At 39.7% G+C, this 15,085-nt stretch overlaps 1 protein-coding gene across 1 annotated transcript in view; it reads right to left on the reverse strand.

The window, feature by feature from the left end:
- Positions 1-15,085, reverse strand: part of LOC126473976 (FAS-associated factor 1) — a 141,961-nt gene that overhangs the window by 105,898 nt on the left and 20,978 nt on the right. Inside the window, exons 5-7 of the mRNA XM_050101362.1 lie at positions 12,992-13,274; positions 2,758-2,881; positions 2,530-2,675 (exon numbers count right to left, since the gene is read on the reverse strand). Coding sequence (XP_049957319.1) covers positions 2,530-2,675; positions 2,758-2,881; positions 12,992-13,274 — 553 coding nt within the window. The remainder of the gene's footprint in view (positions 1-2,529; positions 2,676-2,757; positions 2,882-12,991; positions 13,275-15,085) is intronic.

Below are 15,085 nucleotides of genomic sequence, written 5' to 3' on the forward strand. Positions count from 1 at the left end.
TATCTCTAATCCCTTGTATATTTTGATGAAATATACTAATTCCCTCATTACTCGGATACCTAAGCTTTGTCAAAAGCAGTTCCTTTGTTAGAGAGACTTCCCTTAAGCAGGAATACCTATCAGCTGACTTCAATCTAAAAAAGGTGCAGCTCAAACACCCACCACTGCAGGAATTTTCCCGTGAGTGATCCCACCACCCCCACCTATGCTGTCACCTATAAGCTTTGCCAACCTCCCCTTCCCATACCCGTTGAGGTGCAGGCCATGTCTAGTGAAACCCGTCCTGCTGATAGACTCACTCAATGTGAGACAATCAACTGAAAGAAGTCTCTGTCGACTGTGGCCTTTATACATATGTTTTCACACTTTCCTGGTTTGAGTGGTTTCATTCAATGTGAGACACACGACTGACACAACTAACTGTTAGTGACACCAGTTATATGAATGTTTTCACTCAGTGTCTGGGTTTGAGTGATTTCACTCCCATACTTTTTCACCCTTTTCCATTGGGGGGGAGGGGGGGGGGGTCATTATGGCAGGTGCACTGCGCCCGCTGCTGTAACCTCCTCCTCCTGCTGCTGCTGCCGCTGCCAGCACCAGGGATGCAGTGCGAAGAGGTAGCGCAGTGGCCAGCATGAGAGCAGTACTGTCAGGACCTGCGTTAGTGGCTACTGGTCATTGCCTCCTCCTGCTGTCTGCTGCTCTGACATGGAGCCTGCAGGAGTCTTGGAGGCTAGATTTTTTTGTAATACATAGACATCATCACATCTTTTCAGCAAAACGGAATGGAAACAGTCACAAAAATCTGTCACGTATTCTTTCTCCTTCACGTACCCCTACGAGAATTTTTACGCTTTCTCAACTTTTTACTCCCAATGAAGCTTTATTTTTACATGGGGTTAACTGCACCTGGAACAATTTAATGCACAGCAGTGTATATATCAGTTTTAAATAGTGAAAAGAAGAATTTGTGTTTCAGTACATAATTAAAAGAGCATTCATATCGCACATTTTAACTTTGGCGTACCCATTGAGGTGTCTTCAAATAAACCTAGAGTGGGACTACCGTCTGGGTGTACATGTACCCCAGATTGTATTGTACATCACTGCTTTACTTCACTTAATGAAAGCACTACAGACTAGTCTCACTCAGAACAGTAACTGGATAATTCAGTCTACTAAACCGCTAAACAGTGGATTCAGTTTAATAAACAACTGAATACATGCTTCAACCAAAAGAAAAACTACAGACTGGTTTCACCTGAAAATAAAGAATGAATAACTCAGTCAGTACGCAAAACACCACCAGATTGTGTCGACTGTTTGCATTCAGTTGCTACCATGGACTGGTTTCACTCTAAAGAAATGAATGTATGATAATCCACCTGAGACATAAAGCTACAACCAACTAATTCATTTGTTTCCATTCGCTTACTCCCATAGACAGTTTCACTCAAAAGAATGGATAGTTCAATTGATACGTAAAGCTACAACTGAATGAGTCGATTGTTTTCATTCGATTGCTCCCAACACTATTAATGTAGCCATATTGTACACTGCGTGACTGTAAGTAGTCTACAGGCAAGGCAGGATCACTTACATCCATTCTCAGTAATCCATACACACTACCAAGTTACAGTGTGTGTACATAACAAACACACATTCTTTATGCTGACTTACCCAAAACATGTTAATTTTCGGAACAGATAGGAGTATGCCTGAAATTATATGTAAATGTTAAGATAAAAATAGTTTTAAAATGTTATTCTCTATGACAATTAGTAGGGCAGTCCTTTATGTAACTGAAGCGCTATTTCTAGTACTAATTTGAGTATTTGAAGATCTTGGAAAGACTATATCCATGAAAAACATTGAATATGTCAGGAACTTTCTGTGTTGCTGCAGAAAACTTATCAGTGTTCAGCATAAACTACAAAAGTCTGCCATACAACACAAAGAAATTGTATAACAATTAATGGTGTTGAGAACTGGGTCTGAAGATCCACCAATGCCTGACAGGTGTTTCACCACAACAACAACAACAACAACAACAACAACCACTATTGAAATTGGTCTAAACATGATTAAAATTTTACTACCCAGTGACAGTGCAGATATTGAGACAAAGTGTTGGGCATATAATTTATGAGCAACTCTCAATGTATGAGAGGATAGAATATGCAGAACCCAAATCTTTCTCTGAACAATGACAAGCAGTTCCAAAGTGTTCAAACATTCACATTCATTTTGCTGCAGCTTGTAAAATCTAGTGGTGAGATTCGCAACAAACCTTGTAACTTGGTTCCACATAAAAACAATTGGAGAAAAAATGGTTTGTGTGCTCTCCAGTGATGGAACAAAATGTTCCAAGAGTACACACCATGATCATACACTTTTGGGACCAGCGGTCTTATGACACTACGAAAGAAAGCCATTATGACAAGAAAAAAGAAAAATAACTATTTTCCTAAATATCAGTAACCAAAAAACAAACAAAACCAGTGCTGCAGTGTGGAGTAAAATGCTCACATCTTTTGCAGGTTTCATACAAGCTTCTTTAATTGCATCTTCCAAAGATCCTGGGAAAAAGTCTGGATGTGACGAACCATAACGACTTGTAAACTGGTCACAAAAGTGAATGCAGGCAGCAGTTTCATCCTCTACGTTATCTGGAACTGAAGAAAAAAGAATAATCTGGCTGTGAAAGTAATGAAACAGGTAAAGATTACAAAGACTTAGTAAATATTGGTGACATACTTAAGGGCTGCATTCTTTTAGTTTCAACATCAACGAAGATATCGTCTTCAACAGCAAATGTCTCTGATGCATCTTCAAACTCTTCTGCTGAGCTATTGTCACTCTCCACCAGATCAACAACAATCTGAAAATATCATCATAGCCAGCTGATATACTTAAATAAAGATTAAATAGAAAAAAACTCACATTACACAAAATTAAAGCTGTACAAACATCTTAATAAAAACCACATTATGTGATGACGTAGTCATAGGATACTATTTTTCTGTGTTTTGTGGATACACTATTTTGAAATCTTACCATGACCTGACTGGATATCTATTTGTGTCATAGATAACTGTATTATCTGCAAAAAGCCTACGTGCTCATTAACATACAACAACAAGGATCCCAAAACACTTTTTTGGGGCACAGCCAAGATTTCTTCTACTTCTGTCAATGACTCTCCATTCCTACCAAAAAACCATCAGTTCAGTCAAAATTTTATTTAATATCAGTGCAACAGTATAACTGTTAATAATCAGTGTGGTAGCAAATCAAATGCTTTTCGTAAGTCAAATACTGTAGCAACATGACTGCTTCAATCCATTGCTTTGAAGATGTTATGCGAGAAAAACGCAATTAGGTTTACCATGACTGACGTTTTTCGAATAAATGCTGCTTGCCATGGAGGAGATCATTCTGTCTGAGAGACCTCACTATGTTTTAGCTAATACTACATTCTAGGATTCTACAACATATGGATGTCAATGTGATTGGATAGTAGTTTTGAGGCTCGTTTATGCTACTCTTTTTGTAGACAGGTGTCAGATACAATACACTTGTGCCAACGCTTTTTCCAATCCTCGAAGCACTTCTCATAAGCACTTTTTGGTACAGCCTTGAGTACTTCCAGTTTTTATTTCCTCAATCATTGAAAATCTTCATCCTTTTATAGGTCTCTTCAGTTTTGGAAACAGGAAAATGTAGCAGAAGGCCAAATCTAGTGAACATGGTGGCTGAGGCATGATTGTCGTGTTGTTTTCAGCCAAAAAAATCTCTCACAAGCAACGAAGAATGAGCAGGTGCACTCTCGTGATGCAAAAGCCATGAATTGTTTTTCCACAATTACAGATGCTTTTTGCTTATTGCTTCTCGCAAACGACACATAACGAAAGGTAATACTCCTTACTGACTGTACAACCTTGAGGCAAAAATTCATGACGCACTACGCCATTGTAATTGGGAAAAAGAAAACAGTGAGCAAAACTTTGACATTTGATCGAACTTGGCACACTTTTTTTGGTCTTGGCTCTCCGGGATGCTTCCATTGGGATGATTGGGCTTTGGTTTCAATGTCATGTCCCTCCCATCACAAACTGTTCTACTACGTATCTATCTATCCAGTACATTGTGCACTATTTTTCTAAACTATTGCTACAGATCTTCAACATGCTTCTACCCACATGTAAATATTTCGAGTTCCCTTTGAAGAAACAACATGATTGCTTCTTTATCTACCTTACTGAACTTTAAATTTCCCTAATTGTTTTCTCTGTCTTTTTGTTGCTACACTGATATCAGCATAAAAGTAGGCTACTTATGACTTATTCTATCAGTAGTCTCTGTTCTCCACACTTAACTTCAGTGTCTCTCTGCTAGTTACACAAGCTACCCTTCAGCATTCTCCTGTAGCACCACTCTGCAAGCACTTCTATTATCTACTTGTCTTTACTGTTTCTTGTTGACATTTTGCTTCTTTTTAGAAAAGTTTCTCTCATTATCTAATTTAACTGCCTAACCAAGACAATATCCATTCCATAGAAGCGATCTTTTGCCAACTCCTTTGGCACCACAATAGAGTTACAAAGTAATTGAAAAAAGTTTTTATTTCTTAATCCTGAAGTTTAATTCTATTTCCAAATTATTTTTTTGTTTTCTTTACTGTATGCACAATGTACATATAGTATAACACCAGGGATTGGCTGCAATCATGTCTCACTCCCTTCTTAACTACTGCTTCCCTTCCACGCTCTTTTATAGCTGCAGCCTGTTTCTGTACAAGTAGTAGATTATCTTCACTCTCAGTATTATATCCCTGCTACCTCTAAAATTCCAAAGAGTATTCCAATTGGCATTGTCGGAAGCTTTCTGCAAATACGCAAATGCCATAAATGTAAGTTTGCTTCTTCAGTCTAAGTAAATTCTTTTGTATTAAAGGAGACCACTCACAGAAAAGCAGAAGCATTGAGTTGTTGATAGTCACACACAAAAGAAAGAAAAGTTGCTAGCTTTCAGAGTTATTCTTAAATGAACTGAGTAAAATACACCCCCCCCCCCTCCCCCCCTCCACACACACACACACCTCTGTCTCTCCAAGTTGCAAGCTGGACTAACAGCTGGCAAAACGTAGGGGCATAGATTTTGTGTGTGTGTGTGTGTGTGTGTGTGTGTGTGTGTGTGTGTGTGTGTGTGTGTGTGTTTTACTCTATCTCATACAAGGATAACTCTGAAAGCCATTACATTTTCTTTCTTTTACATCTACCTAACAACAACTCAATGCTTCTGCTTCAAAGTGAATCATAGGGTCAGTATAGCCTTGCATGTGCCTATATTTGTCCAGAACCCAAACCACTTTATGGGCTCAAAATATTTTGGTCCTAATTCACATCCAGGCACGAACTAAAGGGAGGTGTGCACGAAAACACCTTACAACGAGTGTGCGAGTGTATACCTGTCCTTTTTTCCCCCTAAGGTAAGTCTTTCCGCTCCTGGGATTGGAATAACTCCTTACCCTCTCCCTTACAACCCACATCCTTTCGTCTTTCGCGCTCCTTCCCTCTTCCTTGATGAAGCAACCGTGGGTTGCGAAAGCTGGAATTTTGTGTGTGTGTGTTTTTGTGTTTGTTATTGTCTCTATCAACATACCAACACTTTTGTTTGGTAAGTTACATCATCTTTGTTTTTATATATATTATAACGAAGTTAGGTGGAGGTCCCAGCAGAGAACCTTGAGGCACATTCAAGTGGTAATTCCACCCGAGGGCAGGTATCAGGGGGTCAATGACGCTTGTATGCAGAATGAATTTGATAAGTTGAATGATTACGAAACTGACAAATGGTGACTACAAAAGTGAGCAAGAGTTGGTGCCACCAGAACTGAAGTGGGAACATGCCTGCTCAACACAAGCACATGAACTGAAAAAGGTGGGATAAGAACTGATGAATAAAAATTGATAGGGATTCACCTGGAAGATGCTAGAGGCCAGTCTTACATTGTGATAATGGAAAGGATCCAACAATTTCGAAGCTTAAGGTACTGCTGAGCCATTAATTAGCCAATCTCACTCCACTTGGGATAAAACCAGGGCATAGTATATATGGTGGAGAATAGAGTCATCTGCACACCAAGAGGTATGGGCAAGGAAGCAGAGAGAATTAAGCTTTTGCACTCAGCTAATCATTAATTGATGAATATGTGGCTGTTGTGGCTGCTTTTTATCAAACAAGAGGCCCAAAATTCAGTACTGTGCAAAAATGTCCACACACTGGGTACCCAAGTAGAGTTCTGCATAAGAATGGACCATAGTGCAACAACAGAAATGTATGATTCGTGTTTTTACATAAGAGAACTGGAAGCCATGGGTGGTGGTCAATTGAATGGCTCCTTGGAGCTACAGACCGGGAGATAACCACTGCAACGAGGTATTCACTGGCCTGACAAGAAGACAAGTAGCCCACTGATGGCAATGAGAAGGGGTGTAAAATTTATCACAGAGTCCTGCAGGAAGCCGTTCTCTTAGACCCATGGGAAACTGAGTGATGTATCAACTCCAACCCGAAACACCTCGTACAATAAGAACTGATGAATAAAAATTGGTAGGGAGCCTAGAAAGCCCCAATATAACTGAATGGCAACAAGCAATGTTGTATGCCTTGTGTAGGGGGGAAAAAAAGGAAGAGGAAGAAGAAGAAGAAGAAGACTGCAATGAAGTGTTGACCTAAAGAACCTACCCACACAAATTGTCTCGCCCGGAAACCACACATAATCATCAGGCTACCACCCTTTCAAGAGCACATTGGTGAGGCTAATCTGACAGTAGCTTTCAATGGACACTAGGCTTTTGCTTGGATAAGGATTGAGACAATGATACCAGTTACCATTGTGAAGGGAAAACATCTTCTAGCCGGATACAATTGAAAAATCCAAGTAGGTGGAGTTTTCGATTAACATTCAGATCATAGATCAACTGATTACAAATCGAATCAAGGCCTGGGGTCATATCGTGTGATGCGTCAAACAGCCTGAAGCAGTTCCCAGTCAGTGAAAGGATCATTACATAATTTGTCATGTCAGGGGGTGGGTAGATAGGATGAGACCACAATTTGTCGTTTATACATTCAAAAGGTAACTGGTGAGAACAGAACATCAACACTGTCACATAGTGGGTTTTAAGGCATTTAGGAAGAACCAGCACATCAGTACAAATACCAGCCTGAAGGAGGTGACCTGTAACATTTGAGCTTTTGTGGACCAGAAGACTAAGGAGCTTAGCTCACACATGGGAAGAAAGGGCATAAATTCCCAAGGAGGAGACCCAGTACTTCCAGCTTTCATTCTTATTGTGTTTAATTAGGTAGTGAGTCTCAGTGCAAAACCACTTAAAAGCAGGGGGGGCGGGGGCGGGGGAAATCCGTGAAGAGTGTCATTTGAGACACTGTAGGGTGCTTTGAGGATCATGAATAGCTGTTGCAATCACTTTGGTCCACCATGGCACTAAACAGCGGGGAAGAGGCCTGTAGGAAAGGGAGGAGCAGTTCCAATGAAGCAGGTGATTCTGTGGGAGACGTCTCCCACAACTTCATGAATGCAATTTGATACAGACAGAACAGAAATGACAGCAGAGGTATATAACTGCCAGGTGGCTGTTTGAAGAGTCCAATGTGGTAATTGATACATTGGGTGGTGGCTAGAAAGTGACAGGATGACCAGACAGTGTTCACTGCCACAAAGATCGTTATGTAATAACCACTGTAGCAAAGACGCATGACTGGGAGAACAGATTGTAAGGTCAATAGCTGAAAGGGTGCCATGGGCAACACTGAAGTGAATAGAGTACTGTCATTGACGAGACACACACTGATATTGGAAAGAAGCTGGTCAATCAGAAGGCCTCTACCAAAGGTGTTCTACCCACAAGGGATAGTGTGCAATGAAATCCCCAAATAGGAGAAAAAGGGGGGAGAGTTGTTAGTTTAAGGTGGTCATTTCAAGATAAGTACGCAGCCTGCTTGGAGACAAACAAACATTAGAAATGGTGATTTCTGGGGGTAGTTTGCATTCACACTGCTATTGTTACCAACATAGTATGGTGGGGAATCCAATCACTGACAGCACCTGTACAAACCAATGAACAGACCCATTCAAATGCTTTCTCAGGACCATTTCAACAGAAAGTATATTAACCTCAAGGAGTTAGGGGATGTCATCACTGAAATGCATTCCTTGGAGAGCAACAGACTGCAGAACATGAAGAAATTATTTGTTGTAGCTCCAGCAGGCGGCAGTAATAGCCACTGCAATTTCAATGGATTATCAAGTGGAGGAAGTCATGGTTAGGTGTGAAGATTCCAGGAGGACAGGTCATGCCCCAGGATCACAGTCTGTCACTAGTGGGATGGAATATCAACAAACGTTGGTTTTGAGTCCAATGCTTTGGGGGGGATCTGGCATCTCTGTTGCCACTGGAGTCACCTTCTGCTGAGATTTCTTCTTCTTCTTCACAAATTTTTGCACTTGAGATCCCTATGAGGGCTTATCCACTGTGGGTGTACGGACAGAAGAAGAGGGGGCAGTCCTGGGACCCACAGTGTGTAGTTCCTTCAGTGGCTGATGTTGGGCCAATTGTCTGTGGATTTCTTGAGGGAAAGGTTGCCAAGAGGAAGCCCTGACACTGCTAAACATCAGAGAAGTACACTGGTTCTCTGGCAGGATGCATGTAGTGGTTCCCACAGATGACACCACAAGAACCGTGAGAGGAGAAGTCCATCACCCCTACGGTCAAGCTTGTTTACGCAACTACTGGATGTCACTGTCAAGTGAGTAAATATGTTGGGTACTGCTAATAACCTGGCCACAGCAATGACAAAGGTGTGTATGACAAGACTGGATACGAACAATCATATTTTTTCTGAGCTTAAGAATATGGGACATGATCTGTGACCTTCATTTCCTGGATTTTGCATTCCTTGAGTAAGGTAGTAAACATTGGGGATCAGAGAAATTAGGTTTTCCAGCAACTGACACATACAGGAGGTAGCACACAAGGTGAATTTTTGTGAAGTAGCCAGCCACAGTCTCCACAAATTTGGTTGTGTGTACACTGGGAAGACATGCTCAAAGCACTGGCATTTAAAACACCACATCAGTGGTGGGAAATACAGCTTCACTCTGCAGCAGTAACACATGATTTTGATCTTATCTGGAAGCAAATTCCCCTCAAAAGCAAGGATGGATGCACCAGTGTCTATCTTGCTGTCGGGCTGCATCAACGTACAGAGTGAATCCCCCATCTCCTGTCAGGCTATCTCAATGTACACAGTGAGTTCCCCATCTCTCCAAGTATTCATATAGTCCTTTGTCTACTACGTAAGATCCAGTTGAAAACTGAATTCCTACACTATGTTGAGATTCTTTTGGGTTTATAACCAAGTTGTTTGCAAGGGAGTAACAACTGCGACTGGATAGGATTTGCCACCTTCATTAATCTTGAACCACTTTGCAAATTGCTACGAGTAGAGAGTTCAAACACATTTTCAATATTCTTCACAAGAAACACTAGCTTAGAGAGGAAGAACCTGCAATCTATTCTGGTGCAAACCGAGAACTGAGGGGAATAACTGTCTGCAAGTCATTTGGTTTTGTTTTCCTCCCATGATTAACCAAGGAGGAAAAGTTCTTCATGTTGTAGCTATCAGCACTAAATTGTGGTTGTCTGCAAAGACACAGGAACATCGTCGTCACTCACTGATAACTTTGGTTGTTTCATGATGCCAAATATCTGTCATGATGGTGCCTACCGTGAATGAGGATTCTCACCATGGACTGTACCAGCCAAAGCAAAGGTCACCTGGTGCGATGGACAGTGCCCAGAGTTTTCACACAGATGGGAACCTACTCCTCGGAATGCACCGACAGGTGACAGCTCAGGCATCGACAGTATGATGCCTACATGATAAGGGGACATCATACAGGACTGGCTACCATGCTGGGTAGTGGGTTATCTTCCCTGAACAAAATTCATAATTTTTTTTGAAAAAGGTTGTCACAACCAGATGTGGGAACAGAACGTATATTAACAGAATTATGTGTAAATTAAAGGAACAAAGCTGGAGAAGGCAGACTCAACTCCATAAAGTGACACAAGTTGACAGTAAGAAATCCATCCTAGAGAATAAGTCAGAGAAAAGTTATAGTGAGAAAATAAAACTGCAGTGAAAGAAGTACTGCAATGGCTTGGAGGGAGGAGGGGGCATGCTTGCCATGCATGCACTCATGAGTTGTGAGCATCCAGCGGATCTTTTATTTTGTGTATCAGGTGAAATAGTTTTGTGATGGGTGGCTCTCCCAAGAATCGCAATAAGTTTGAGTGGATATCATTTACTCCAAGTGCCTGTATTTTAACTAGGGACTTTCAGTCTTTCAGTTCTGTCAAAATATTCTCACAGTGTTGTTTTCCCCAGATCATCTGCACCCACTTCCTCTTCCCTTTATATGTATTTTTTCCATCTTTCAGTCATCCCTTCTTTGCTTGGTACTGACTTGCCATTTGAGCTATTAATATTAACACAGATGATTCTCATTTTCCGCTTCGGTTTCTCAAATTTTTCTATAAATGACATCTATATTTCCCTTAGTCATGCATGGTTCCACATTTCTGTATTTATTCTTTAGCCACTCCTGATTATGTCATTTCCATCTCCTCTGTATCTCATTTTTAGACATCAGTAAACTATTTTGCCCAATTCATTTTTCTACATTTTTGTACTTTCTTCTTTGATCAATTAAATTCAATACTAATGTATCATCCAAGGATTTCTACTGAGCTTTCTCCTTTTGCTCATTTGGTCCTTTGCTATCTTCCCTATTTCATTTCTCAAAGCTATCCATTCATCTTCTGCTGTACCTCTTACTCCTATTGCAATCAGCAATTCCCTAATACCCCCACTGAAATTCTCAACATCTGGTTCGTTAAACGTATGCAGGTCTCATCTCCTTAATTTTCTACCTTTTGCAATTTTCTCTGTTTTAATCTGCAGTTCATAAACAATAATTTATGGTCAGAGTTAACATCTGTTCTTGGTAATTTTTTACAGTTTGAAATCTGGTGTCTATATTGTGATCTTACTATTACATAGTCTGTATGAAACCTTCTGGTGGATCTTGGTATCACTCACATATACAACATTCATTCTTAAACCAAGTGACTGCAAAGATTATGTTATACTCTATGCAAAATTCTACCCAGTTATTCATCACAATTAATTTTTTATCCCTTTTAATAAATTCAACAAGTTGTTTTATTCCATCATATATTTGTTCACTCTTTTCATCATCACATATGGAGTAGCACTGTAAAGAAGGCACTGGCACCGTGCTTTTCACACCGGTAACAGAGACAGCATGGTGCCACGTTTTAAAATGAACCAGTGCCATGACACTGCTATTAAAATAAATTTGTGAAATGTTTGCAACAATAGAAAGATCTGTGACATGAACATTAACTTCCATTAAAATGGTGGTTGGAAAGAAAGTGTCAGTATCCCAACCTTTACTATTTAGTTATCTGGCAGTTGTGTTCTGTAGCAATATTTGTTCTGGTCAAACGCGTGCAGTTGAAAACTGGTCAAATTTTGACTAACAGACGGAACACACAAGATATCTAATTGTAGTGCTTTTTTTTTTTTTTTTTTGTCAATATACGAACCATAAACGTTTTTATACAAGTGCAATGAATAAGTAGGCTTTGTATCTACTTTGGCTTGAAACGGAATCATTATGGTTTTCAGTATGGCACTGGGTTACATTGCCAGTGTGCAACCTACTTATGTTTGACATAAGTAGATTTACTTAATAAAATTTCTTTCAGTCAGTCCCCCCTAACCACGCTCCATCAGCCTTCACAGTCCCCCCCCCCCTCCCCTTATGCATGGATGGGTGCTGTAAGAAAGCATTAATTGTCTTCCAAGCTGCTGGAATGATGTAAATAATTGAAGTTTAAATGTTCTGTATTCCAATTTTTTTACATCATCATCGTCTTTTACAACAGAATCTCTTATACTAAGGGGGTTGACATATGTAGCCTGTATAAGACCAAGCCGAGAAGTATATTTTTATATAAGCCAATTCAACAGTCTCTGTCACGGTGTTCATTGTAGCCATGAACTTCTCTCTTTTTCTCCTTGTCTTCTAAGCACCCTCGCCCTCAAAGCTTGCCACCAAGAAACACGTGACCCCACACAGCAGGTGGAGACATTCCACTCGCCATCTCACATTGCAGAAGTGATATGTTCAAGCAGTTCATCCATCTGCATATGCCGTAATAACAACTCCCACAGTGGAATGTCTGACACTTACTACTAAATGTCATGAACATCTTTCATTGTAGTGGAAGCTTGGAAGTGTATGTAATGTCTCACTTCACGTGATAATGTGCTCACAGTGCTGTTCACCAGCAATTCATTTTCTTACACATTATTTGTCCTCCTCCTGCATTAGGTCTATAGGTTGTGTGTTAATAAGCCTCTACTCACCCGACCAAAATACTGGTTTTCCTTGTCAACACACGTCAATAATTTCCACTATATCTAACATCAACCACCCATTTTCCTTTTTATATTCCCTAGCCTCATTAACTGATTAATGGATTCTGCTATCCAATTCCCAACACGTACAATGTCAAACATGGTTTTTTTTTTTTTTTTTTTTTTCCCTGATGGCAATACTCTTCTGCTTAGTCGCCACCTGAAGATTCGAATGAGGGTCTATTTTTACCTCTGGAATATTTTAGCCAAGAGGATAGATCATCATTAAATCATACAGCTGTGCCACAGTATCAACACTGCACGGCCATGGTGGATAATATTTTAAGGCCAAATCTGTCAATAGTCCAGACTGCTGCCCCTGCAACTAGAATAAACACTTAAACTAAAACAGAGAAAATAATATTCAATTTTCAAGAATAAGGTGACTTACTCTCTTATCACTGTTGGCTGTAGAGGCTGCTCGCTCCAAAACAAAATCATGGGATGGATAATTTATGCCAGAACATGCTAATGTCGTTTTGTCATTTACAACATTTGGTGGCCAACCTTTCCACACCTGATGCCTCACTGGTATATCTGTGAGAGTATACACATCGGTCTTCACTTCAAGAATAGTTTTAGAGCCCAAGAACTTTAGCTTGTAAGTTTTATTATTTGTTTGATCATGAATGTTAAGAGTGTACGTCTGAATCAGTCTCTCAACAAATTTCGACCTGCAACAGAATCGTTTCATACCATTAACACACACTCTTCACAAATGATAAGGCAAATAATGAAGTCCACTCCCAAATTCAATAACTTAGCAAACCATTAGTAAAAGATAGTGGTGTTTACCACATAACCATTATTTTACCCCATAGTTAATCTGTTAAAAATAAAGATTTTCACAAATAAACTTCACGACTTGTAGGCCTGCCCAAAAGCTAAAATTAACTGCTGCCATTCTGTCAATATGTTCTTCCTTGGGCACAGGAGCACAAGCATCAAAATTTAAGACTTCTGGAAATTGGCAGGTATCATAAAATTAAGACAGTATTTCCCTTCATACAGTAGTGGAAAACGTTTTAGACCAACCCAAGCAAATCTTAAGGGCTTTTTCATTTGTTTCAAGTTAGCTTTAGTGAAGAAGCCATATTTGAAATTTTGGTAAATAAATCTCCATTTGTACAAAAATAAATCTCTGTTTGTACAAAGGCACCATGGTGAAAAGTACCATCCCGACTATATTGTACAAAGTCAAGATATGGTCTGTCATCAGTGGCAAGGGCACTGGACGTCTGTTCTCTGTTGAGGAAACAATGAGGCAAGATCAGTACAAGGAAGTTTCAAGGAAGAGGCAACTACTTACTAAAGGAAAACCATTTATGTTTATACAGGAAAGAGCTAGATGCCACACAGCATTATCAACAAAAACTTCTTTCTAGCAATTTGTTACCGTGGCCAGGAAATTGGCCCGACATGAACCCAATAAAAATGTCTCGGAGCTGGTGACAAGGGAAATGGCAAGGGAAACAAGCATCACAAAAATTCGTCTCATTGAAAAGATTATTCAAATCTGGTATCATCACCCACAGATGCACGACATTGTAGAAGCCTATATTCACAGTATGTCAAGGTAAAACAAAACAATAATAGCTGCTGAATGTGGCATGATGATGTATTAAGAAGTTAGGTCTAGTTCTGCTTACTGGAATTTTCTTTTGACCAACAGTCAATATCAAAACTGCATGATTTGTCTATTATTAATAACATGTAATGTTTAAAGAAGTTATATCATCTCATTTACACTGATCAAAATGATCTTTGCAGCTTTCTACACCAACTAAATTTGTATTCTGTTAAAAAATGAAGCTGCACCTAATAATGTTGCCAGGTACTGTATATTTATAGATTAGTCGTTGAAACTGTGAAAGTAGGCTTTTGGGGGATAGCTGACATCAGTCTTCACACATCAGCCAGTTAAAGTTATTTAGCATTTCCATGACTCTCTCCAGGGAGTTTAACAAACTTGTGATCACTTGTTCTGGTGCTCTTTGCATATATTCAATACTGCCTGTTAGTCCTAATTGGTTTGTGTTCCACACAATTGAGCAATTCTCAAGGATGTGATGCATGAGTATTTTATAAGCTGTCTCCCTTGTAGAATGACAGCATTTTCCCAATATCCCACCAACGAACTAAAGCCTACCCCATGCCTTACCTATGACTGAGTCCGAGTGATTGCTCCATTTCATACCCTTACAAAATATTACATTCAGGCATACATACAAATTGATCACAAATGTCACAATTGCATCAATAACTACATCTACTCTTCAGTTTTTTTGTCTCCCATGTAGATTTACCCACGAAAACCATATGTGTGTAGAAGATGCTGAGCAGTATTTATCGTCTACTGCCTAAGCATTTCTCACTGTCCTTCATTCATGATGATGAACACAAACTTAATTTTGTAGATTACAGCAGAAATCTCTTTTGCTTCACAGATACCTAAATCATCAGTTGACTCCATCTTTCTCCACAA

The sequence above is a fragment of the Schistocerca serialis genome, chromosome 4, assembly GCF_023864345.2.
Source record: "Schistocerca serialis cubense isolate TAMUIC-IGC-003099 chromosome 4, iqSchSeri2.2, whole genome shotgun sequence".
Classification (NCBI taxonomy): Eukaryota; Metazoa; Arthropoda; class Insecta; order Orthoptera; family Acrididae; genus Schistocerca; species Schistocerca serialis.